This window comes from Petaurus breviceps, unplaced genomic scaffold (assembly GCF_028583685.1).
Source record: "Petaurus breviceps papuanus isolate PSGF00001 unplaced genomic scaffold, PetGlider_PUasm1.0 90895, whole genome shotgun sequence".
Lineage (NCBI taxonomy): Eukaryota > Metazoa > Chordata > Mammalia > Diprotodontia > Petauridae > Petaurus > Petaurus breviceps.
This window is the reverse complement of record NW_027187372.1, coordinates 30,392,952-30,418,146: the sequence shown is the minus strand read 5'-3', so window position 1 is coordinate 30,418,146 and position 25,195 is coordinate 30,392,952. Positions and strand designations below refer to the sequence as shown.

The following is a 25,195-nucleotide window of genomic DNA, read 5'->3' as shown; positions in this document are numbered from 1 at the left end:
ATTACAAATCTAAGATAAGATGGGTTCAGAAGGAGTAGATGTTACTACACAGGGAGAAAAGAACTGGACTTCCCAACTCTGGCTGGCTTTTGGACACAGATTCACAAGGCTATGGACAAACCCCAAGAGGCAAATGTTGCATCTTCTTACCTCGGATCTTTCACAGAGAAGCTCTGAAGTCCTAGCAGCTCTCCTAGAAGATCTCCACCACAATATACCATGTGCTGTTCCTGCTGATCATAAAGCTGCTTCACCATTATATACTGGCCTAGATAATGCATGACCTACAAAGGGATAAAACAGCAAAACAACATCTGTTCAGCTACTACCTACAACTCAACACTCATTTTTATACATGAGGGATACCTTTTGAGGAATGTCAACATCAATATTTTTGAGGACCTCAGTGTTACAGTAAAATAAAACTGCAGGGTATCAGGACATGATTGGTACTAGCTACAATAAAATGAAAGTTTCATGAGGGCAAGGATGGTTTCATTTTTCTCTGTGTCCCCTGTACCTAGCATAGTACTTTGCACTCAGCAGTGGCTTAATAGATATTTAAATACCTTCCTACCCTGACATCACCCTGTTTCCATCCCTATCATGAGTAACTCCCCTCCACATACTCTTGCCATTCCTTCCACAATGCCCTCTACCTCCACACTGACAAACCCTGGTGCCTGGGAAATTGTTCCCCCTCATCTCTGCTTCTTAGAATCAAGCCTCAGCTCCACTGTTATCTTCTGCAGGGGGTATTCCCTGTCCCACCAGCTCCTGGTGCCTTTCCCCCCAAGGTCATCTGGTACTTGCTCTGTATATACCTAAATATGTGCCTCCTCATTAGTCTTTTGAGACTGTCTTGGATAACTGTATTTCAAAGAATAGCTAAGTCATTCATACTTCTTCATTGTACACTATTTCTATTACTGTATGCAACAGTTTTCCTGGTTCTTCACTTTACATTCACTTTCCAGGTTTTTCTGGAATGATCCTGCTTGTCCTTTCCTATAGCACAATAATATCCCAATCATATACCAGAACTTGTTCAGCCATTCCCCAGTTGATAGGTATCCTCCTCGACTCTCAATTCTTTAGCCACCACAAAAAGAGCTACTGTAAATATTTTTGTACGACTAGGTCTTTTTCCCCCTCTTTGGATCTCTTTGGGATACAGATTTAACACACATTCCATCTTCTGGAAAGATTAAGAAAGCACTTTTCTTGGCATCTTAGCCTTTGGACTAATCTTGCATAAGAAAACCTTATCCTATGAAATAGCCCTACACTGACATCTTTTTACATCTTTCTTACAGAAGGCCTAACTAGTTTCTAATCCACCCTTATTGAAGTGATTTGAAATAATCTTTAGACCAAGAGAAGGAAGTCTCTTCTGTTTACTTCTGCTCAGGTAGAAGTGAGAATCCTCAGAGCAGAATTCTCCTTTTGTTGTGCTTCCCTTTGGCAGGCTGGTGAAACCTACACACCCCTTCGAAGAGTAATGTTCTTAAAAGCACAAAATACACATGGCTACAAAATAAACCAACTACAATTAAATAAAGCTGTCAAAAGTATTTTAAGAGACAAGTCCAGAATCAGAGGGAGTAGCCAAAGAGACAATAATTTTACAAAAATTATTCAGAATGCACCAACACATTAAGGTACTATTATTCTGAGACTTTTATCTAAATCTTGAACTTTTACTTAAGCCCAAGTGTGGACTTTTATTTATTGGAGATTGTAAATTATCACCCCAAAACAGCTTGTATTAGAAATTTTCAAATTTCTAACATGGGCATATGGAACTCTGACCGTGTTTGGACCTCTATTACTCTCTCTAAAATTTAGAATTTGTTTAATATAAGTGGATAAAAACTTTTTAGTTTTCTAGTGGTTTTGTGCCTAAAATGCATACTATGGAATTCTTTTCTCCATCTTATCAACTAATTTTAGTCATCCAGAATCACAGCACTTAGAAGGAACATCATCTCATCCAGTACCCTCCTTGTACAATAACTGAAATAAAATGAAAAAAGAGGGAAGACTACAGAAGAGGAAACACTACAGCCTTAAAGAAGTCTGAAGGTTAGAATCTTATACAGATGACCTTCCACAAATCTGACAAGTTCAGTGATGTTCCAAATAAAGGGGTCCTACACAAGTAAATGTTAGGTGGTCTTCTCTCTTCTCAACCTCACTCTTGATACGTAACTTAGGAAAGACAAACTATATCCCGAATACACAGATTATTTTTAAATAAATAAACAATTAAACTACAAAAAAATAAACAGCATTCCTTTCAATCTAAAAAAAATAACCTATAGCAAATAAGTATACTTAAGTTCAACATTCAATTACTTAAAAATTCAGTGTCTTTTGCAGCATTTCACCTGAGTAACAAAATGGAAATAAACAAGTACATTAACTATGATCAAAAAGTTATCACCAAAAAACAATTCTAAAAAATCTTGACTTGAGAGAAATGACAAATGCCTCTTCATGGTTAGTGGACTGATTCATTTTGCTTAATTGAACTTTTTGGTACTTTCTATAATAGGCAAGGGAGATACTGGTTAGTGAAAGCATTATTTTAAAAGAGTATCAATAAAATATTTTAAAATGACAAGTGAAATATAACCTATACTGTCACTACTCATTTTAACTTAGTGCTGCTTATTCTACAGACTTAGTTTAAGTTTATAAATCAGTATCACAAAATTAAAGCAACTACAAACTGATTTGCCCAAGTATCAGGCAAAAAACCCCCCAAAATAGCAGCAACAATGCTTCATTAATTAAGTCCATTTATGTCCTCAGTCAATTAGAATTTTGCTCCAATCACAATTCAATCATCAGCAAAGTAAAGTACATATAAATCATTTATGCCCCTAACACCTTTCAAACTTATTTAGCAGAGCCTAAGGGAACTATCAATACCCACCTCATTATTATGTTAGACATCTGCACAATCTCCTAAAGCTACTCTCATTACATTGGATAAGTGATACTACTATGTGCCTTTTTCCAAGAGACATGCCCCAGAGTACCAATATAAACAGTTAAGTAACCTGAGCAAAGAGAGAAAGGAGAAAGACACCTAGCAACAAAGTGCAACCACATGTGTCAAACTCTAAGGAGGAGAACTTGCACAGAACAGAGAGCAGGCTCCTCTAATAATATTGTTATGGAAATTTATACTTTTCAAAATACTTTTACCTCAATTACTTTGAATCTGACAACAATCCTCTAAATTAGGGAGGTCAAGCAGTATTAACCTAACATTATTGCAAAGAACAGGAACTGAGGTCCAAAGCAATGTACTCCCTTGCCCAAAAAAAAGCAACATGGCTTTCTAGACAGAGGGGTGGCCTTGGACAAAGAGAGGTGGTTTTCTGAGTCACAAAAATCTTTGTTCATCTCCTTCATAGGCCAAGATGTGTAATGATGAACAAGTCCCTTCATCTCTCCAAGTATGCTCCTCATTCAGAAAATAGTCATAATACCACCTGTAGTACCTTTCAGTACTGTTTGTCATGAGGTTCAAATTAGATTATATGCCCACAGCATTTTACAAACTTTAAAGTGATATATAAATGCCAGTTATTATTTTAATACAATAAGCAGATGACAGAACTGGAACCAAAACACAAGTGTAGTGACACAATTCAGGGCTCCTGGCTTTACTCTGCTGCCTCAATGCATTTTGCATTAAGTGCATTGACAGGAAATTCTAGGAAACCATTAAGTGTTGATGTGCTAATATTAATTTGAACAGGTATGACCCGAAGTACTTCTTAGTTTCCTGTTGACTCGAATGCCCAAGAAGTGTTTTCTCACCAAAGAGTAAGTAATTTCCTTGAAGACAGATCTATTTCATATGCCCAGTGCCTAGCACAATGACTGGCACATAACTGAAGCTTAATTAATGCTTGCTGATGTGCTGACTAAATAAAAACAAGATCTCAGCAACCATCAAGCAATCTTGTCCTTTTAATCTTCCCCATTAAGACTCAAACAGCAAACAGTAAAATCTTAGGATGGTGGATCCCAATGCTGAGGCTACAGTCCCCAAGTTATTCAGAGGATCTGCATAGTCCCTTTAGACCTAACATTGTTACTATGATCTCTATTTAGCTCCAGCACAATACTCATTCATGCATGTAATTATCATGTGGGGGGAACAAGGTCCACAAATTATTTAAGCAAAAAGAGCATTTATATTTGAAAAGGTGAGTGCCACTGCTATAAAGCAACACTGGTGTAGAAACTGAAGGTTTAGGAATGGTGCTAAAACAGTGTTTTCTTTTTTTCCCTTTTATAATTGAATTTTTTTTTTTATCACATTCCTCCTGAAATACATCTCTAACTCTTCCAACCAAACTCTACCTTACAACAAAAATTTTAAAAGAAGAAGAAAAAAATCAGTTCAAAACTAACACATAGGCCTTGTCTGTCAGGACATTCAATATTCCCTGCCATAGGTCCCCCCCCCCGCCCCAAAAATGAATGGAGAGTTCTTTTCAACTCTTCTCTGGGTCAAAGTTTTATCATTATAATTACAAAGCATTTGATTTATTTTTACTGTTATTTCTGTAAAGAACTTTCTCCTAAACTTAAGACTTTGACAGACCAACAGAGCCACCATGGTGTTTAGATTCTCAAAGACACAAGCAATTTACAATTTAGGAAGTGGTATAAAAAAGCTTGCTCAAAATCTAGCCCTTTTGGAAGGCAATTACATCTAATTGGAAATACCTTCAGACTTCGGGGGAGGGAGTGGTATCATTGGGAGAAGAAAAAAAAGAGACTGATAATCAATACAATCTACAAGCCATCATCAAAAAAAAAGTGATTGTTACTCTCAAGAACTCATAGGGCAAAAAGATATTCTAAGTGGTCTAAAAAAAAAAACCACCTCTACAAAAGGGAACTCTGGTCAAAATCATGCAAAACTACCTAAAAAACTATTTTTTATCAGCAACAAGAACAGAAATACTGGAATATAAAGGCGGAAATGTTTCACACAAGAAAAATGCATATTGAATATTGAGCTTAAGTAGGAGGAGGGGAATTTTCACAGAACTGATTTCCAAGCACTCCATTTAAGAAACCCAGAACTGGGCAAAGTCTTTGAAATGCAAACACATTGGACACTCCAATACAGTAAAAATTGCAACACTATCTAAATTACTCTACAGATTTAGTGTTTTATTAATCAAATTGCCAAAGTCATTAGACAATTTTAAAAAAATTATTTGGAGGAATATCCAAGTAAATAATGAAAAAAAGTAGGAGAGAAATTTAACAGCACCAGATTTCATCTTACACCACAAAGCATCAATTAATAAAATTATCTACCACTGGATTAAAAAATAGAAAAGTACATCAGTAGAACAGGCCAAATAAACATGACCTACAAACAAATGCAACTAGCTTTTGATAAATCCAAGAGCACAAGCCATATGATTAATAATAGCTAGCATATATATTGTTCTTTAAGGTTTGCAAAGTGCTTTACATATATAAACTTATATGATCCTCACAATAACCCTGTCCTGTGAGGTAGGTGATTATCATCTCCATTTTATAGATGAGGAAACTGAAACACTGAGAGGTTAAGTTACTTGCCCAGTCAGAGAGTCAGTGTCTGCATGAGGATTAGAACACATGTCTTCCTCATGTCTTAGCTGCCACCTAACTACTGATAACAATAAAGAAACTTAACATATAGCACATGAATATACTGCTCAAAGAGCCGTGAACTAGTTCAGCCATTTTGAAAAGCAATTTGGAAGTGTGTCCAAAAAGTCATTAAAACTGTGCACACTCCTTGACCTAGCAATAATATTAGGCCTTTACCCCAAATATATCAAAGAAAGAAGAAAAGGTTCTATATATACAAAAATATTTATAGCAGCTCTTTTTGTAGTAGGAAAGAACTGGGAACTAAGGGGGTACCCATCAATTGGAAAATGGCTAAATAAATTATGGCATACAAATGCAATGGAATACTATTGTGCCGTAAGAAATTATAAAGGAGGATGTTTCCATGAAACCTGGATTAGATTTATATGCAGAATGAAGCGAACAAATCAAGAATAACATATAGTTAAAAAAAAAAAAAGAACTTTTGATCAACACCATGATTCCAGCAGACCTGTGATGAAGCATGCTACCCACCTCCTGACAGACAGAAGAAAGGTAACAGGCTCAGGATATGGAACAAGACATTTATTTTTAGATATGGCCAAGGCAAAAATGTGTTTTATCTGACTATATTTGTTGCAAGGGTTTTGTTTTTCTTTTTTTCAATGGTATGGAGGTAACATAAGGGGTGAGAGAGAAAATAAACTATTATTCAATAAAAAAAATTTTTTAATTAAAAAAAAAAACCTAATCAAAAAATCTTTAGGTCAGCATTTTATATCTTCTGCTACAACAAATTCCAAATGGATAAATAGCACAAATATGTAAAGTTATAATTTTTTTAAAAACTAGAGAGAAAAGAAAACTCTTTCACAACTCCATAATCATGAAAGATGAAACCTTCTATTCTCAACTAATTTCTCTACTAGGAATGGAAATTCTCCACTATTTTCTACTTGATTCTATTTTTCCACTAGGGAAAAAATTCATAATTGAACATAGGATAGAAAATATCATGACATACAAAACAGATAATCATCTTATAAAACTAAAAAGCTTCTGTACAAATAAAAACCTATCCATCTAACATCAGAAGGAAAAAGAAAATCTTGGGGAAAACTACATTTAAAACCTCTAATGGGGGCGGCTAGGTGGCGCAGTGAGTAGAGCACTGGCCCTGGAGGCAGGAGGACCTGAGTTCAAATCCAGCCTCAGACACTTAACACAAAAACTAGCCATGTGACCTTGGGCAAGTCACTTAACCCCAATTGTCTCCCCCCCCCCCCAAAAAAAAAAAAAAAAAAAAAAAAAAACCCTCTAATGAAAGTCTGATAGCTAAAAACTATAGGGAATAACAAGTGTATGACTAAGAACCACTCCCTAGTCAGTACTCAGATACTAACAAATTTTATCCCTTCAACTGAAAAAAAGACTTGAAAAATTTTCAAAATCCCTATTAAGACAAACACATACTAAAACAATCCTGAAGCATTAATCCCCTATCCTGCAACTATCAAGGCAGCAAAGATACTAAAAAAAAAAAAAGAAAAGAAAACTCATTGTTGAAAAACATGACTGCCAATTCATTAGTAGTAAAGTTATCTTTGAAATGGTTCAATCCTTCTGGAAAAAAAAATCTTAAATTATGCAATTAAAGTTACTAATTTGTTCATACTCTTCAAGACATTTCTCTACTGAAATCGTTAATACAGAAGGTAAATTACAGAAAGATAAGACGCTATGTACATACATGACCATAATAGGCTACTTGTGATAACAAAAAGCCTCCAAACTTTTGAGAAATGCTTTACAGATTAAGGTACATGAATGAAACGGAATATTATTGCAACATAAGGAATAATGAATCCAGAGAAACCTGAAGACCTACAAAAGGACACATTAAATGAAGTCAACAGAACCAAATGAACAGTAGACACAAGTACAATGGAAAAAGCAACAAAACTCTAGCCAAATGCAAAAGTCAATATTAAAAAGCATTCTGTCAAAGTTAAATGACACATGCCTCCTCTAGATTAACAATAAGTAAATTAACTTTCTCCAAGAATGTGCTCTCTAAAACAGTTTGTTTGGAACTGTTTGCTGTGTCAAAACAAAATGTTTCAGTAAATTAGAGAGACACACGTGATTTTTTTTCCATTCAATGGAAGAGCTCTACTATGCTATGTGTGGGCTGCTAACGCTGATTAACATTTTAACACTAAGCCCTTAACCATTTAAAAGTATTCAATTTGTTTTTGCAAAAAAAAAAAAATTTAGAAGCTAAATAAGTTATTTAAATGCATAAGTGTTTAAAATAAGTCATAGGGTTTTGCAGGAATATCTGACATATTTATAATGAAAAACTACTGCATTTAATTCCTGGCAGGCAGGATACCCTGTAAATCAGTGACAGTGTCATTTTTTAATCTTGTACATACTTTGCATTTTAATCTTAAAATAAATGAATTCACAGTGAATCTTACATTTAGCTGACAACCCACTTCAAAAAGAACTCGAGAAAAAAATTTATAATCAAATACAACTTGAACTTAAGTGTTTAAAAGACAGCAGAAATTGCTACTCCAACGTCTCAAAACTAGAACTACTGATTTAAATCTTCTCCCTTTTCCATGATGTGTCCTAAAAATTTGGGTCACACAGTCATCTAGATTGTCTAAAAATATGGACAGTGAGCTACTAGGAGAATTAAGACACTAATTCACTTCCTGGTTTCCACTGTTGAAGTATTCTTGAAATGTGTTGGAGAATTAGTTGACTTCTATTTGTTTCCTAAAAGTTAATGTACAAGAGGTCTAGATGCTTACCTCTTTCATTGTGAACACTTCACCTTGTGCACCTGCTGCTTGCAAAATCTTGAGCAGGGGCAGTTTCAGTCGTACCTAATATAGAAATAAATATAATCTGCTGTTTACATTTTAGCTAAATTTCATGTATATACTGAAAGACATACACAAATGTGAGTCTCTCTAAATGCCTAAGAAACACTGGTGGTTATTTCTTGCATATAGGCTATTACATTAGCAACCAATAATAGGTATTCATTGCCCTCAAGAACATGAAATACATTTGTCCTATCTTCCCTTTACAAATTTATATTCCCAAAATAAAACATTAGTTTTAATATCCATCTATTAAGATATCTAATCATGTATTTTAAAATAACTTTAGTCATTCAAGTACATTTTGTGCATTTAACACTTCTGAGAAACTGGTCTCTTGTATAACCTTCACAAGAAAAGGTATGTCAGCCAAATGCAGCCTTAAAATTAAGGTAGGAGAGTAGCATGACACAGAAGACAGAAAGACAACCACAGATCAAGTCTTGCCTCTGACATATATTGATTGGATAACCATGGCAAGGTCCTTAACTTCTCAGTGCTCCCAGATACATCTCTAAGATTAAATTGCAAAGCAGGTGCCAATCTAAATTAGTCGAGGAAGTTTACAATACCAAAGAAATCACAGCTTTTAAAATTAAGTCATAAAATATTTTTCAAGATAAGCTAAATATTAAAAATACCAATAAGGGTTATTTTTGGTTGATTCACTGAATATAACACTGGTTTAATAACAGTTCATTATATGGTATTTTATATTCATGACCTCATTTAATCTTCACGATAACCCTGCAAAATTGGTAGCATAAAGCTAACATTTACAAATAAAGGCTCAGAAAAGTCACTACTCATAAGCAGTTAGACTCTTTTCAGATTCTAAATGCAGCATTCTTTCTGCTACAGCAAATTGCCTCTACTTCCCTATACTGTTTATAGCACAAGACAGTAAGTGCTCAAGATTAGGATCACTTTTTGGTGTTAACCACAAGTGTCTTACTAATCCAAATATCCAAATTTTCTATAATCTGATTAGGTCAGTAAAGGACATTATATTAAATGTACTTTTGATGGTTTTTTGTAAACTTTTTTTTTTTGTTTTTGGAGGGCAGTTAGGGTTAAGTGACTTGCCCAAAGTCACAAGGCTAGTAATTGTGTCAAGTGTCTGAGGATGGATTTGAACTCAGGTCCTCCTGACTCCAGGGCAGTGCTCTATTCACTGCATCACCTAGCCACCCCCTTTTCTTAAACGTTCACATCTGCACAGTACAATCTGAGAGTTCAATAATTTTCTAAGTATTCCTTGATCAGGTACTACAAAACTCCAGGACAGGAAGAAATAAAAATTGTATAGTTTCTACCATTACTTCAAGTAGTCAATGTTGATTAAGACAGTTTTTCTACAATCTCCTATCTGGTCTCCTTCCCCAACTACCCTAATGCTTTGTTTTATCTTTTTGTATTTCAAATGGATGGACAAACATAGTTGCTGACAGCTGTAACAAAGACAGAACATTCCTTCTCTTCTTCCCCTAATCCCTTCTGCTACTGGGAAATATACTCTCAGGTAAAAAAAAGTGAAAGTAACCACACTTTTTTAAACAAATAAACATGATTACTATCATAATGTCCCTAAATACAAGGTGTGAATTGTGAAATAGTTAACCCATAAGTTTCCGTTTATTTTGTCCAATCTAGGTGGTATTTTTCCTAAGTAAAAATTCAAGCCTCTATCCCACAAATTGTCATTTCAAAATTTTCTCTGAATTTCTTTTCATTGTTAAATTATAACTAATCCAGATTTACTACCCTAATCTATAGAAAAGTAAAAAGGCAAAACTCAGGAAAATGGTTGGGATAGTGGTGGTAGCAGGCTGGTGCGACACACTACAAATCTTTGCCAAATCAGTCTGACAGACTGATCAGTACAAGCCTAATTTTGCTACCGACTTCTGTGTCTTTGAAGTGTAAATTTCTTACAACAGAATATGAAGACATAGCCCCCATAATAAATCCCAGTAGAGTTTTCAATTAAACTTTAATTACTAAATTAAAATGAATCAATGATTAATGTCCTTATAACACTTATTACTTTTATTAAGAGTTAAGTACTAGGGGTGGCCAGGTGGCACAGTGAGTAAGAGCGCCAGCCCCGGCATCAGCATCGGGAGACCCGGGATCGGTTCCAGCCTCAGATACTTGGCACCCACACAACATAAATGGCCATGTAACCTTGAGCAAGTTACTTAACCTCAACTGCTTAAAAAAAAAAAGAGTTAAGTACTTACTTCACAGAGGTACTAATAAAAAACAAAAAAGGAGCTGGCCCTTAAGCAGCTGGACAACCTATTTCTGAATAATACACAGAAGACTGTCTTACCATATTAGCAAAATCCTCACATTAAGAAAAACATTAACTTTCAAATTATTTCCTTCCTTAGTAACCAATATATTTTTACTCAGTAGTCAACTCAGGTTATGAGAGCCAGAAAAATTGTACATGGCTTCTACAAGATGTGTTTCTAAAGCAGTTCTACAGAGAATGCTATTGTCTGAAAATTAAATCACCAGTTAGTTCAGTTCCCATACCAGAACTGGATGCTTTCTTTAAAGAGAGAGAAACAGAAATACCCAAAAGCAGGTTACCTGATTGCCTTGTCCTGGTGAAATCCTGCAAGCATTTTCAGATGCTGAACAATGTGCAGAAGTAGAAGACAATGACATTTTGGCAGTGAAGTTGCAATCTTGTAGGATTAACTAAAAAAAAAAAAAAAGTTACTCAAAGCATTTTAGACTTCCTAAATTCAAAAAAAGCTTAATCATATCAATTTTTCAAGATATAAAAGACAAAGCACTCATCATCATTCTAAAATAAAGACAATTCCAACAGAAGCAGATCAGTGTATTCTGACCTGTCTGAATGACTTTCAGGCACATTCCAACAAGTAAATCACTAACACCCCTCCATCTCAGGTGATTTTGTCTGAAGCAAAAAATAGGTTTATATATGGTCCAACCTCAACACAACATTTTAAAACTAAATTATTTTACTTTCAACTCCAACTCACATATTACTCCTTCTTCCCTGAACTCCTCCCTGATCTTTACTTGGCTCTTCCTCTCTAAGCTCCAGAATACCACTTCAGTGGGAGGTAGATAAGGATGCTAAAGTATTTCAGTAGCACTTAAAGAGAAATCTCCAGAGACAAGTTAGGACAAGTCTTTGAACCAGGTCATGGGAATGTGAGTCAAAATAGTTAGTAACAGCTTAGTCAACCTTTAAGAACAATGTGAAATCCAGTCACAGCAAAGGTCACAACATAAATGAGTCAAACCAAGAATAAAGTACTATCAACTCTTGATTTTTCATGAAGAAAAAAGGCATGAACAAATCCAAAGATGATTCATCTTTGCCTAATTTCCATTACTCCCAAATTTCAATTTTTATAGGAATAAAGTTATAGAGTGGTAGGTAGTTTACCTTAATGAGTTTGCCTTACATTCACTGTCTGACAAAAATACTAATCTATCAAGGATAAAATTTTAATAGTCAACAGGGAAAATACGTGAAAAGGTTAGAAAATCTATCACAGAAAAATCAAGAATTGGCTAGTATTGACAATAGGTGTTTTAATGAACTACAGTTAACACCAACTATGCAAAATAGAAATGATCCTTAAAATGATTTTGTGATGAAAACAACAAAGATAAATTGTGTGCAAAAAGAACACTTATTTCTTCAGATAACAAAACACAAATTCACTGCCATGTATTACTGTATAACTGCCACATAATATAAGAAAATAAATAGGGGCGGCTAGGTGGCACAGTGAATAGAGCACTGATCCCTGGAGTCAGGAGGACCGGAGTTCAAATCCAGCCTCAGACACTTAACACGTACTAGCTGTGTGACCTTGGGCAAGTCACTTAATCCCAACTGCCCTGTCTTCCCCCCTCCAAAAAGCAAAGTAAATAAATAAAAATAAAAAATTAAATAAAGAGTAGGCACTAATCATTAAGGAAAAGTTCCTTTACATAGGAGGTTGCACCTGAAGTGGAGAGGAGCAGGAATCGTATTACAGGTACCATAGAAAACCAGTGCAAAGGAATACAAGACATAAAATGTGAGTTTTAGAAGTAGCACATGGACCGAGTTAGCTGGACCATAAAGGCAATTAATATGAAATACTTCAATAGACTATGAAGGCAGATTAATGTGAACTACAGTACATCTAGAATGGCAGCTGGAAAGCAGACTATGAAGGGCTTTAAATGATAAACTGAGGAGCACATATTTCCTTCTAATGGCAACTGAGAACCACAGAAGATTCTATGGCAAGCAAGTGTGGAGGATGGAGAAAGTATTAAAAAGAAAGGAAATAAATTAAGGAGTAAGAAGTGATAAGGGTCTGAGTTACGGAGGTATAGTATGGGTGAAGAAAATGACAGGCCACAAGAGAATCTACAAAATCTGGCACTTGACTGGAGTTAGGGATGTGGTAGGGTGAAGAGTCCAAAATGATACCAACCTAGGAGGAGGAAGCAACTTAACCACAAAGGACAAAGTCAGCCTAGATACTCTTGAGTTTTGCTTAAGAGAAACCAACAATGGAAGTATACAAACAAAGGAGATTTGTGTTGGAGGCACTGAGGGATCTAGTTCAAAAACATATGAAAGAGAGGGGGACACACAAAAAGTCTGAAAAAGGTGACAGACCTTATTACTACCAAAAAAAAAAAGCAATCAAGAAAATACTGTTACCTTCTCATTTCTATGAAATCTTTTGTGAAAATTACCTATGTACATATCTCCACTCTCTCATTTATCTTCTTCCTTTTTTGGGGGGGCCTTTCAGAAGGCAACTGGGGTTAAGTAACTTGCCCAAGGTCACACGGCTAGCTTGTGTGTGTGTGTGTGTGTGTGTGTGTGTGTGTGTGTGTGTTAAGTGTCTGAGGCCAAATCTGAACTCAGGTCCTCCTGACTCCAGGGCCAGCACTCTACTCACTGCGCCACCTAGCCACCCCTCTTATTTATCTTCAGTCTCCCCTGACTCCTGCCTACAAACATGCCCAATGTCTCCTCATCCTCAAAAAACCCTCGATTGATCCTGAAGTACCCACCAGAAATTATACACCAAAACCCCCTAAACCTGCCAGAAGGGGCGCCTACCAGGGTGGGAACTTCCCACTTGTGTTGCTAGAAACATACCCCACATGCAAGTCTGTTCTTGTTTTTGCTAGGTAATCAAGGCTTCACTAGAAAGGGCATTACACCCCCTTGGAACCATATTTTGTTGTTAGTAACATCTCGTTCTATAAAAGTTTGCTCTGCAGTAGGCTGGATGCTGTCTTCCCTACTGGGGAGGCAGTCACCGTGGTTAATAAACATTTCTATCAAATTATAATTGGCATTGCTGTCCTGTTTCTGCTCAGGTGTCCACTTCAATCTATCCTTGATTATCTTTGAATATCTCTTATTTTTTTGTGGCTAAATTTCTTGAGAAAGCTGTTCTACAATAGGTGCCTCCACTCTTATTTTCTTTCCTCTTACTTTCTAATTCTCCACAATGTGTCCTGTGATTTCATCATTCAACAGAAATGGCTCTTTCTGGGGCGGTTAGGTGGCGCAGTGAATAGAGCACCAGCCCTGGAGTCAGGAGGACCTGAGTTCAAATCCAGCCTCAGACACTTAACACAAAAACTAGCTGTGTGAACTTTAGGCAAGTCACTTAACCCCAATTACCCTCCCTGCAAAAAAAAAAAAAAAAAAAAAAAAAAGAAATGGCTCTTTCCAAATGACTAACAATGTCTTAATCTTCAAATCCAATGGCCTTTCCTCAATCCTCATTCTTCTTGACGTCTCTGCTGTCTTTGACACTGCTGATCCCTCCCCCCCCCCCACTCTCTCTTGGTTCTATTTGAGGGAGCAATTCTCAGTCTCCTCTGCTGGATCTTCAAGCCCTCTTTTCTTCTCTACCATACTATTTTGCTTGCTGAAGTTCCCCATGGATTCAATTATCATCTCTTGTGCAGTTACTTCTCAGATTTATCTAGCCTTAATTAATCTACTGACTTGCATCTCTAAATGCCTATTGGACATCTCTAGCCGTACACATCTTAAAGCTCAAAATGAACACTATTATTTCCTCCATTCCTAACTTTTCTATTACCATCAAAAGCACCATCTTCCCAGTCATTCAAGGCTCAAAATTGCCGTGTCATCCTTGACTTCTCACCTCACTCTCAGCCCTACTCCACATGCTATCTATTGTCAAGTCTTATCAATTCTACATCAAATGAAAGAGTAATAAATGACATTCTACTGAAAGGGGGAACCCCAGGGTACAGGTCAGTAAATACAAAAGTAATTCTGAAGGAAGTGGGTAGAGCACAAATACCTAGAGGAATGAGGCAAAGTCTCCCTGCAAGCTTGAGCTGAACCAGGGAGTCCTTGATGACTGGCAAGTTTTGTTTCCTTTTTATCTGTACATCCCCAGCCCCGAACATAGATAGTAGGCACTTAACAAAAATGCTTGCTGAATTGATCTGAATCCAGGAAACCATTCCCAAGTCCCTCAGCCTTCAGAAATGATCCTGGCCCCTCTGTCCTATATATAGTTCTCTGGAGAACCAAGGAGTAAACCTTTAAAAAAAAAAAATTAAGTGCCATGTGCTATTTCCAGGGAGCAAAGCTGGGAAGAAAGGAAAAAACAGCTGAGGTTTCATCTAGCTAAGTCCTAAAGCTGAATGGTGGATGATGTGATGGTGCCAGCAATTTTCTTATTAACAGGCAAAAGGCAGTCAAAAAAGAGTCAAAATATCCAGATCCTATCCCTTACAATAAATGTCAACACTTTACTAGGCACATCACCACCTATGAGCATCAGTTTTCTTTATATGTAAATCAAAAACACCACCTGATCCATCTGTCTCCCCAGGTGCCAGCCTCCACTGAGAACATATTTGAAACTAACTACAAGGCAGCACAGTTGGGGTATTAGAATAAAAGAAAAAAGTGTAGCAGGAAACAAAGTCTTAAAGGGTTGTGCAATGAAGTATGAGGTAGAGGCTAGTAAGGCAATGAGAATCAAGTTGGTCCCATTTCGGGCACTGTCTTAGAGCTCCCTATAAACTGACCATAAGTTTTTTAACTGAAGACACAGCAACTAGCTTGCCTACTGTGTTAGCAAGGTACAATGGAAAAAGCCCTGGATTTGGAGTCTGAGGATCAACGTTCAAATGGCAATTCTGCTTCTAACTACAGATCTTAATTAAACAACTTAACCTCGGCAATTCTGCTTCTAACTACAGATCTTAATTAAACAACTTAACCTCTCTGGGGCCTGTTTCCTCATCTATAAAATGAGGGGACTGGACTAGATGCCTTCTGATGTCCCTTCTAGCTCTAAACCTATGATTCTTGGGGCAGCTGGGTGGTGCATTGAATAGAGCACCTGCCCTGGAGTCAGGAGGACCTGAGTTCAAATTCGGCCTCACACACTTGACACACTAGCTGTCTGACCTTGGGCAAGTCACTTAACCCCAATTGCCCTGCCTTGCCCCCTCCAAAAAAAACCAAAAACAAAATCTAAGATTCTTATGATCCTAATAAAGGTATTCAGTAACCAACATTCCCTGTCCCCTAACATTTTCCCTCCAAGTATTGGCTGTGCCTAGCCAATCAGTTGGAATGGTTTTGGTCACATCTAAAACCCCAATTCTGGACATAAAAATAAATGTGGCACAATTCTCAAACAATTGGGAAATTTACATTCCAACTTCTAAATACAGTGTGATATATACCTCAAACACATTTTACAAAATTCTCCAAGTTGCCACTTGTCTTGGTGTTTGCAAACCTCCCTTCTCAGAGTGAAAACCTGATCCCTATGTAGAAGACACATGTCACAGAGGATAGTGTGCTAAATTGGAGACAGGGTTCAAACCCCAACTCTGACACTCAGTAGCTATGGGACCATAAACCAGTCACTCAGCCTCTCAGTAAGCTAATTTACTCACCTACTAAAAGAGTGTGTGGGATTTAATAACCTCTAATATCCCTTCCAGCTCAAAATCTATGGTCATGTCATCATGCCATTCTCAGGACGACACAGAGATGATATGAGTGCTACAGGTGCTACTATAAACTCCAGAAGCTCCCCATGCTGCCTTTAGGGTCAAATCTAAGCTCTTCGCCTCACTCCCAATATCAGCTCCCCACAACATGAGCCTGTCCTACTTGTCCAGTCTCTCCCAGCTGCTCTATCTACTTGGATACCCACCAGCAGCTACAGGAAGAGAGAACAGTTTTAAAATCCTGTGGAATAAGCTAAAACTGATTACTGCGTCAAGAAGTCTTTATTAAGCACGTCTGTGTGCTAGGGATACAAGGACAAAAAAGGAAACAATTTCTGCTCTCAGGGAATCTACCTTCTATCACAGCAAGTAACACATTTCTGTGTATACACAGAACAAAAACAATACAAGGTAGTCAGGAAAGAACATACTAGCAGTGAAGGGGATGAATAAATAAAAGCTTTGTGTACAAAGTGATGTACTTTCAGGAGCATCTTGAAGAAAGTGAGGGATTCTATGAGGCAAAGGAGGAGGAAGTATATTCCAGGCATTGGGGAAAGACAGTGCAAAAACACAAAGAAAGCAGATGAGATGTAATGTGCAAACAGAGAAAAGGGAGGAAAGGAAGTAAGATGTAACAATAAGGCTGGAAAGATAGATTGAGGGAAGGCTGGGGAGCTTTAAGTGCCAGTTTTATCCTGGAGAAAACAGAGAAACACTTAAGTTTACTGAGTAGGGGAGCTAAGCGGGTCAGATGTGCTCAAATATTCAAATGGATCTGTGATCTCTAATTTAGAGTTCACACCAAAAAGGCAGATTGCAAACCATCCATGCCTGCCCAATCTAGGCAACTCCCATCTATGCTCTCCCACGTGTTGTGTGTAGATGCGTTCTCTCATGTGACCAGCCCATCTTCTTTCTGTCATAGTTTATTGATGTTATCTTTTATTCCTATTCTTCGTTGCTGATTTTGTTACAGCCTAACACCTACCATGTGCTTCTCCACTGGCCTGTATGATGCTCATCTTCCATTCTTCAAAGGTAATGGTGTTTCAGGTTTTATTGCAACAATGATAAAAATGTTCCTATCGAAAAGATGGGCCCCCACTGTTGGTGGAAGCTTGAGAGTCTGTAAAAATGCTTTGTGGTGTCTGGAAAGCAATCCAGCCTGCTCTTTTTGTTCTTTTCAATTCTGGGCTCAGCTCAGCACCCACTTGTCTTCTGCTCCAGATATATAAACTACTGGACAAGCTCTACAGTGGTCATCCAGATGCATGCTGAAATCTGTGCAATAGACATTCTTCAATGATTTGGTCTTTGTTGTATGACTGGACAGGTCAAACTCCTTTGATCAATCATAGATCTCTTCTAGAAGGCTTTGCAGTATACTGGGGCTCAATGCAATCAACAGTATCACTCACAAACGAAAGTGTCTGGAAATCCTCATAATATAAAAGGAATCCTCAAACCTGGACTCTGCACTGGTTTTCTTGTATCACAGTGATGAATATTTTAACTAACATCTATATTTCCATTTTATGCCTTACCTGATATTCACTATCAGCGAGTCATTGAACATAGTTACTTCTATTGTTAGATTTTCAATCCTTTTGAATTTTTAGGTGTTTACTTTCTGTTTTGAAATTTTATTGGATCATCTTGACAATCCAGCCCTCCCAACTTCTCACTAGAGAAAGTCCAACATTTCACACACACACACACACACACACCTACACACACCCAGAGAATCATATAATACATGCTTCCATATATCAGTTCTTTCTTCACAGAACTTTGTAGTTGATTTGAATACTAAATTCAGAATACCTTAGTCCTTCACAGTTACTCTTCAAACAATATCATTGTTACTGTATACAATGTTCTCTTGGTTCTGCTCATTTCATTCTTCATTATTTCATGCAAGTCTTCCTTCTTTTTCTAAAAACAACCTACTTCTCATTTCTTACAGCACATTAGTATTCCATCACAATCATATACCACAAACTATTCAGTCTCCAAATGATAGACATCCCCTCAATTTCCAGTTCTTTGCCACAAAGGGAGCTACTATAAATATTTTAGAATATATAGTTCTTTTCCTTTTTTCCTGATTACCTTGGGAAAATTTTGAATGATCATGATGTATGTATGGTAACAGAAGTAGTGAGGGTAGCAAAGTGAAGGAAAAAGAAACAAAGAGAACAAAGAATCACCCAGTTCTAATCGCCCACCAATCTGACTGTCTATGAGATTCTTCTCCAGGAATCAACAAGTGGACATGATGTTGGAGGAGCTAAATCAAATCAATCTTGACATTCTTGTCATAAGTGAAATCAGAATAAGGAAGTTGCTGCTAAATGGAAAAGTAGCTTGAAGACACTCCTTGGAGCAGCCAAAAAAACCAAAACAAAACAAGAGTTGGTAGACTTGATTTTATAAAACTACAAGAAACATGTTGTTATTCATGGGACATTTGGCCAATATGTATTACAGTATATATGAATATCTTCAAAAAAGATCATGAAAATAACTGCAGCTTACTACCAAAACCATTACTAAGAATGAAGTGGCAGAGAAATTTTATGATCAACTTAGTAAGACCCTTCAAACCAAATCAACATCATGTTCTAATTCTTGGTGATTTCAACGCAAAGATGGGAAAAGGTGAAGATAGCGAGAAATATATGGGAAAATATGGCTCAGAACAAAGATATAAGAAAAGTCAAAGGCTTATAGATGATAATATGGAAGTTTCAGGTCTCCATATTACAAAAACATTCTTCAAAAATAAATAAAAAGACTCTGCTAGGTACTAGACATGGTGAGCACCAAATACCACAAAGAATAACAATGACTGGGGGAGGCCAGGTGGCACAGTAAGAGCCCAGCCCCAGAGTCAGGAGACCTGGGATCAGTTCTGGCCTCAGATACTTAACACCCACACAAAATAACTGGCCATGTAACCTTGAGCAAGTTACTTAACCCGCATTGATTAAAAAAAAAAAACAATGACTACATTTTCACAGGAAGGAAGACTTCTGCACAGGAGTTATCTCAGTCAGCTACCTGTGCAGTCAGACCAGTGACTTGTCAAAACTCTGATCAAAATACCAATAAAGAGAAAAGGATGTGATATAAGAGAAAATTTAAACCTGTTTTTAACAAGTTACTGAAAATCAAAAGGGGAAATGTACAATAAAAACGACACCAACACCAACTATAATAATTTTATCCAGAAGTTAAAATCAATGTAAATTAATCACTACAAGACCAAGAGTTCAGAAAGCACTTTATTCTGGATACATTTGACTTATGTTCCAGTGAGAAAGATTGCTACCAAAGGCAACACTATGTTAGAATATGAACTCATCTGAAAAATCTTAAAAGGATGATGTATAATTATGAGCAGTGTCATCTCATAAAACAAAGAAGCAGTGAAGGATAAAACCAGTCTAAAGAAAGCTTGGCAATCTATCCAGTTAAGTAAAGTCATCCCAGGGACCTTCAACAATGAAAATGGAAAGAAGACCACAAAGAGAAAAAAAGCAGTCAGATAGAATCAAGTAGATATAGAGAAGATCAATGCTGAAGGCAATACAACTGTGAGAACATGAAGGGAATGATTTACAAGGTATCAAAAAGAGGAAAAGATATCAAAAATATGGAAAAACAGATTTTTTTTTCCAGTGGAACAGATAATGTACACCACACAAAGAACCAAAAATAATACCACAGCATTCAATAAATGAAAGACCCCAGGCTGGGGTCTTACTGTTCAACAAAAAATGCTGAAAAAACAAGAAAGCAGTCTGAACAGAGGACTTAGACATAAAAGCATAGATGGAATAAGCATTTCTTAAGCACCTACTGCATGCCAGGCACTGTACTAAAAGTTTTATAAATATTATGTCATTTGATCCTCACAGTAATCCTATGAGGTAGGTCCTATTGTTATCTCTATTTTATAGTGGATGATACAGACAGACAAGGGTGAAGTGACTTGCCCAGGGTCTGAGACCATTTGTGAACACTGGTCAGCGCTCTCCTGGGCCACCTAGTGGCCTCTTAAAGGCATCATCCTACCTAGACGGTTTAAAGGAACAAAGGAGAAACAGATCTCTTACATTTATAGACAGGGAAGATTTTATGAACAAACAAGAGATAGGAAAAAAAATCACAAAAACAAAATGGCCAATTTGATCATGTAAAATTTAAAAGTTTTTCCACAAACATAATAAATGAAGTTAAAATTAAAAGGGAAGAAGATAACTCAGAAAAAAATCTTTGCAACATGATTGTCTGATAAAGGCCTTACATTTGGGGTATATAAGGAACCGACCCAAATTTATAAGAACACCAAATTATAAATGGTCAAGGATAGTAATAGGTAGTTTTCAAGCTATACCCAACCATAAGGAAAAATGCTCCAAATCACTATTAGCCAAATACAAATCAGAACAATTTCTCAAATTTCACTTCATACTTGTCAGGTTTCACTTCATACTTGTCAGGCAAAAATGACAAAAAAGTAAAAATGACAATTGCTGAAGGGGCTTCAGAAAAACAGGCCCACTAATGCACTGCTGGCGGAGGCATGAATTGGTCCACCACCATTGTGGAAAGCAATTTGGAACCATGAATACCATTACGAGAACAGTACCCTAAAGACATCAAAGAAAAAAGTAAAAGGACTCATAAGGAAAAAACAGACAGCAGTTCTTATAGTAACAAAAAACTGAAAATTAAGCAGGCGTCCATGTTTTAGAAACTGGCTAAACACATTATGGTATATGACTGTAATAGCATACTATTACACCATAAGAAAATGATGAAATGAACAGCTTCAGAGAAAACCGGGAAGCCCTGAATAAACTAATGCAAAGAGAAGTGAGAAATACATCTCCAGAAGAAAAACTTATAGACAATTAAATAACATTATAAAGAAAAACAATTCTGGGGGCGGCCAGGTAGCACAGCAAGTAAGAGCACCAGCTCCAGTGTTGGGATGACCTGGAGATAGCATCCTGGGCTCAGACACTTAGCACCCACCTAGAAACACCTGGCCCTGTAACCTGGAGCAAGTTACTTAACCCCAATTGCTTAGGGGCAGCCAGGTGGCTCAGCGAGTAACAGCACTGGCCCCAGTGTTGGGATGACCTGGATCAAATCTGGGCTCAGATACTCAGCACCACACCCAGAAATAACTGGCCATGTAACCTTGAGCAAATTACTTAACCCCGATTGCTTTAAAAAAAAAAAAACAATTCTGAAAGGTTTGAGAACTTCAACTAATGCAATGACAAAGCACATCTACAGAGGACTGAAAATGAATCATACTATCTACCTCCTAAAAGAAAAGAGGATAATGGGGTCAAAGTGAAAAATGAGACATACATATTTAGGCATAGTCAATGCAGGAATTCACTTTATGAGGGTTTTTTTCTTTCTTTTTGGTTTAACTGGAGGAGGAAAGATAGGAATGAGAGAAAATAAGTATTTGTTAATTTTTCAAAATTAAATTTTTAAAAAAGATTAAAAAACACAAAAAAGGATAACACCAAGGTTATAAGCCTGGGAGACTGGAAGAAAAGTTTGTTGAAAGAGGGTGGGGGGGGTGAAAAGAGAATGCTTTTTGGAATGCTGAATTTGAGATGCCCAATAGGCAGATGGTGATGTGAAAATGGAGCTCAGGAGAGAAAACAGAACTAGGTATATAGGAACTGGGACTTTTCTGCAGAGAACTTAATTTAACTTAACCCACAAAAGCTGATGAGGTTATCAAAGGAAAGAGAAGAGGGTCCAAGACAGGTCCTATGTAGTTGATCCAGCAAAAAGAAACTGACAGGTGTTCAGTTATGAGGGGGAAAAAAAAAGAATGGTCTCAAGAAAACTGAGACAAGAATACCCAGGAGAACATGATCAACAGTGTCAAATGCAGCAGAGAGGTGAAGAAGAACGAAGTATGGGAAGAGCATACCACATTTGGCAACTGAGATAGCACTGGAAATTTGGAAAGCCATTTCTGTTAAGTAATGAAGATGGAAACAAGACTGAAAAAGGTTGAAGAGTGGGAGGAAGTGAAAGGAATGAGAGTAGACAGTTTTTCCGAGGAGTCTGGCTGAAAAAGGAAGGGGATATAGATATATAGATCTCTCTTTATGTATGTGTGTATGTACACACACATAGGGTGTGTGAGCACACTAGCTTGAAGTGATAATAGAGTCTAGTGAAATTCTGTCCTATGGAAAGGAGAGATGGAGCTATTTGGAGGCAAAAGGAAAGCAAGAAGAAATACAGAAGAAAACTGAAGCATACATAGAGAGAGGATGGTTGAGAAAGCAATATACTGGAGAGGACAGGAGGCAAGGGAATCAAGGGCACAGGAAGAGGGAATGTCTGAGTAAGGAAATAAGTCACTTCATTATCAAAGACTAGAAAAAAAGAGGAAACAGTTGGGGATGATGTCAAGGTTTTTGAAGAAAAGCATAGGAAGTTCATGGGAACTAGCCTGAATTTTCTCAGAAATGAAGTCCTCCACTAAGCAGGTAGGGAGAGCTGAAGGGAAGGAGGTTTGAAGTCCCCAAAGGTTTCTAACTTCGGTGAGAAGGTAATTAATTAGGCTGAAGAGTACAAGGACAGCCTAGCCACAGTGAGGGCCCAGATGAGATTAGAAACAAATCAGCAGTGTTCCCAATCAGTTCTTTGGGGTGCCTTCCTCCAGCTAACTTCAGCAGCAACAGATTAGGAGGGGAAGGAGAGGGTTAGAGTAATCCTAGGTTGGAATTTGGCCAGATACTTCCCATCTCAATTCCTTTGCAATGACTATCCCACATGTCTGAAATACTTTCCCTACTCAACTTCCAACTCTTGGACTCTGGCTTCCTTCAAGAACCAGTTAAAGTGCCTACTTCTTCCAGAATGAGGCTGTTCCTGATGTCTTGAGCTGCTAGTGCCTTTCCCTATATGTTATGTCATTTCATACACACACACACACACACATATATATATATATATATATACACATATTTCTCATATGAGACTCAAAGCTAGTTGGAGGCTTTCTGTTCCCCAACAGTCTAGCAGATGAATAAATTAGTTTAGAGAAGTCCTTACCCCCTTAGTAGGATAACCACTGAGTGACAGAGGCCAAATCTGAGCCCAGGACTGACTCCAAATCCAAAGCCCTCTACACCACAGCTGCCTCCAATTTTCCCTACAATCTCGTTGCTCACCTCTGTGCCTTTACAGTTGCTGAGACTGAAGCCTGGACTCTCCCACTCCTTGTGCCTTCCTTCAAGACTCAGTTCAAACCCCATCTCCTCCAGGGCCTTTTCCTGTCCTTGGTGCCTTTTCCCTGGGACTACCTCCCAATTACAAGGCATATGCCTTCAATGTACATTGGTGCAGTGGACAGGGCACGAGTACCGGGCTTGGAACCAGTAAGACCTGAGAGTTCAATTCCAATCACAGATTTTTATTTACTAGCTGATCGCTCTAGGATTAACCTGTCTGCCTCAGTTTCCTTAACTGTCAAAATGGGGTGGTTATCATTAATAGCACCTACCTCCCCGGGTTGTTCTGAGGATCAAACGGGATAATAATCATAAAGCGCTTAGCACAGTGTCTGGCACATAGGCGCTTAAACGCTTATTTCCTCTTCCTTCCCAAATTGCCCATCACCACCCAAAACCCACCACACTCTCTACAAACCCGCCCAGACTATTTCTCCGCCCAGCCTCACGTAGCAGTCTCAAACCCCGCCCTCCCAAACTCCCACATATTCACTCCATCCCTCCACGCGCCTGCGTCGGCTCCGCCCGGGCTCCCTCCCTCCCGGGCTTCATGCGCCTGCGCAGCCTCCTCCTCCTCCTCCTCCCCCCCCCCCCCCAGGCTCCAGCGAGGTAACTTCTCCCCTCCCCCTCCGCCTCCGCCTCCGCCTCCGCCTCGCCCTAGTACCCCCGCAGCCACCGCCTCGGCCTCCCCTTTCATACACTCCAGGGGAGTCGGGAGAGCCCTAAGATATCACTCACCCTATGGCAGCTCCATGGGCAGTTGTCCCAACCGGACAGGCCCCTGCCCTTCCTGGGCGCCGGGAGTTCAGTTAGAGGTCCTGCGCCCTCCACTCCATCTTGCCTGGGCGAGGGAAGAGGACGCCACTTCCTCTCTTCCCCCTCCAAATATGGCTTCCGCAGAGCTTCCTCTCCAGGAGGAAACCAGGAGCCATAGAGTAGATCTGTAGAAGCTGCTAGAATGTCCTCCCTCTTGTAGTCTTACTGTCCGTTCCTACCATAGAGTAGAGCCAAAGTCCTCCGAGCTCTGAGCTCTGCGCTTCTTTTCTGTCCATCCAGCCATCTAGCAAGTAAAGTCAATTCTATTCTGTCCAATTCTGTATACTGTGTTCCTGGCATTGTGCAGGGAGCTAGGGATACAAAGACAAAAATGAAACGGTCCCTCACATTCTGTTGGCCAGAAAACAAAATGAAGGCAGAAGACTGAATACAAAGGAATATTTTATATAAGTAGACAAAATTATAACAATTAGCGCAGAAACAAAAAATCAAGGTCAAGGGAAATAACGAAAAAAATAGGAAGGAGATGTGGTGAGGAGGCTAGCAAGA

The 25,195-nt window shown here is 38.0% G+C and overlaps 1 protein-coding gene across 10 annotated transcripts in view; it reads right to left on the bottom strand.

The window, feature by feature from the left end:
- The window catches only part of MDM4 (MDM4 regulator of p53), a 52,693-nt gene extending 27,907 nt beyond the window's left edge, over positions 1 to 24,786 (bottom strand). For 9 of the 10 annotated variants that reach the window (XR_011165746.1, XR_011165745.1, XR_011165748.1 and 6 more), the window contains exons 1-4: positions 24,608 to 24,786; positions 11,148 to 11,258; positions 8,472 to 8,546; positions 151 to 284 (exon numbers count right to left, since the gene is read on the bottom strand). Coding sequence is in view for 6 of the 10 variants with exons in the window: in XM_069074652.1 (XP_068930753.1) it covers positions 151 to 284; positions 8,472 to 8,546; positions 11,148 to 11,225 (287 nt within the window). In the remaining 4 variants the exon portion in view is untranslated. The remainder of the gene's footprint in view (positions 1 to 150; positions 285 to 8,471; positions 8,547 to 11,147; positions 11,259 to 24,607) is intronic. The other variant, XM_069074653.1, reaches the window with a different exon arrangement.
- Positions 24,787 to 25,195: the final 409 nt, after the last annotated feature.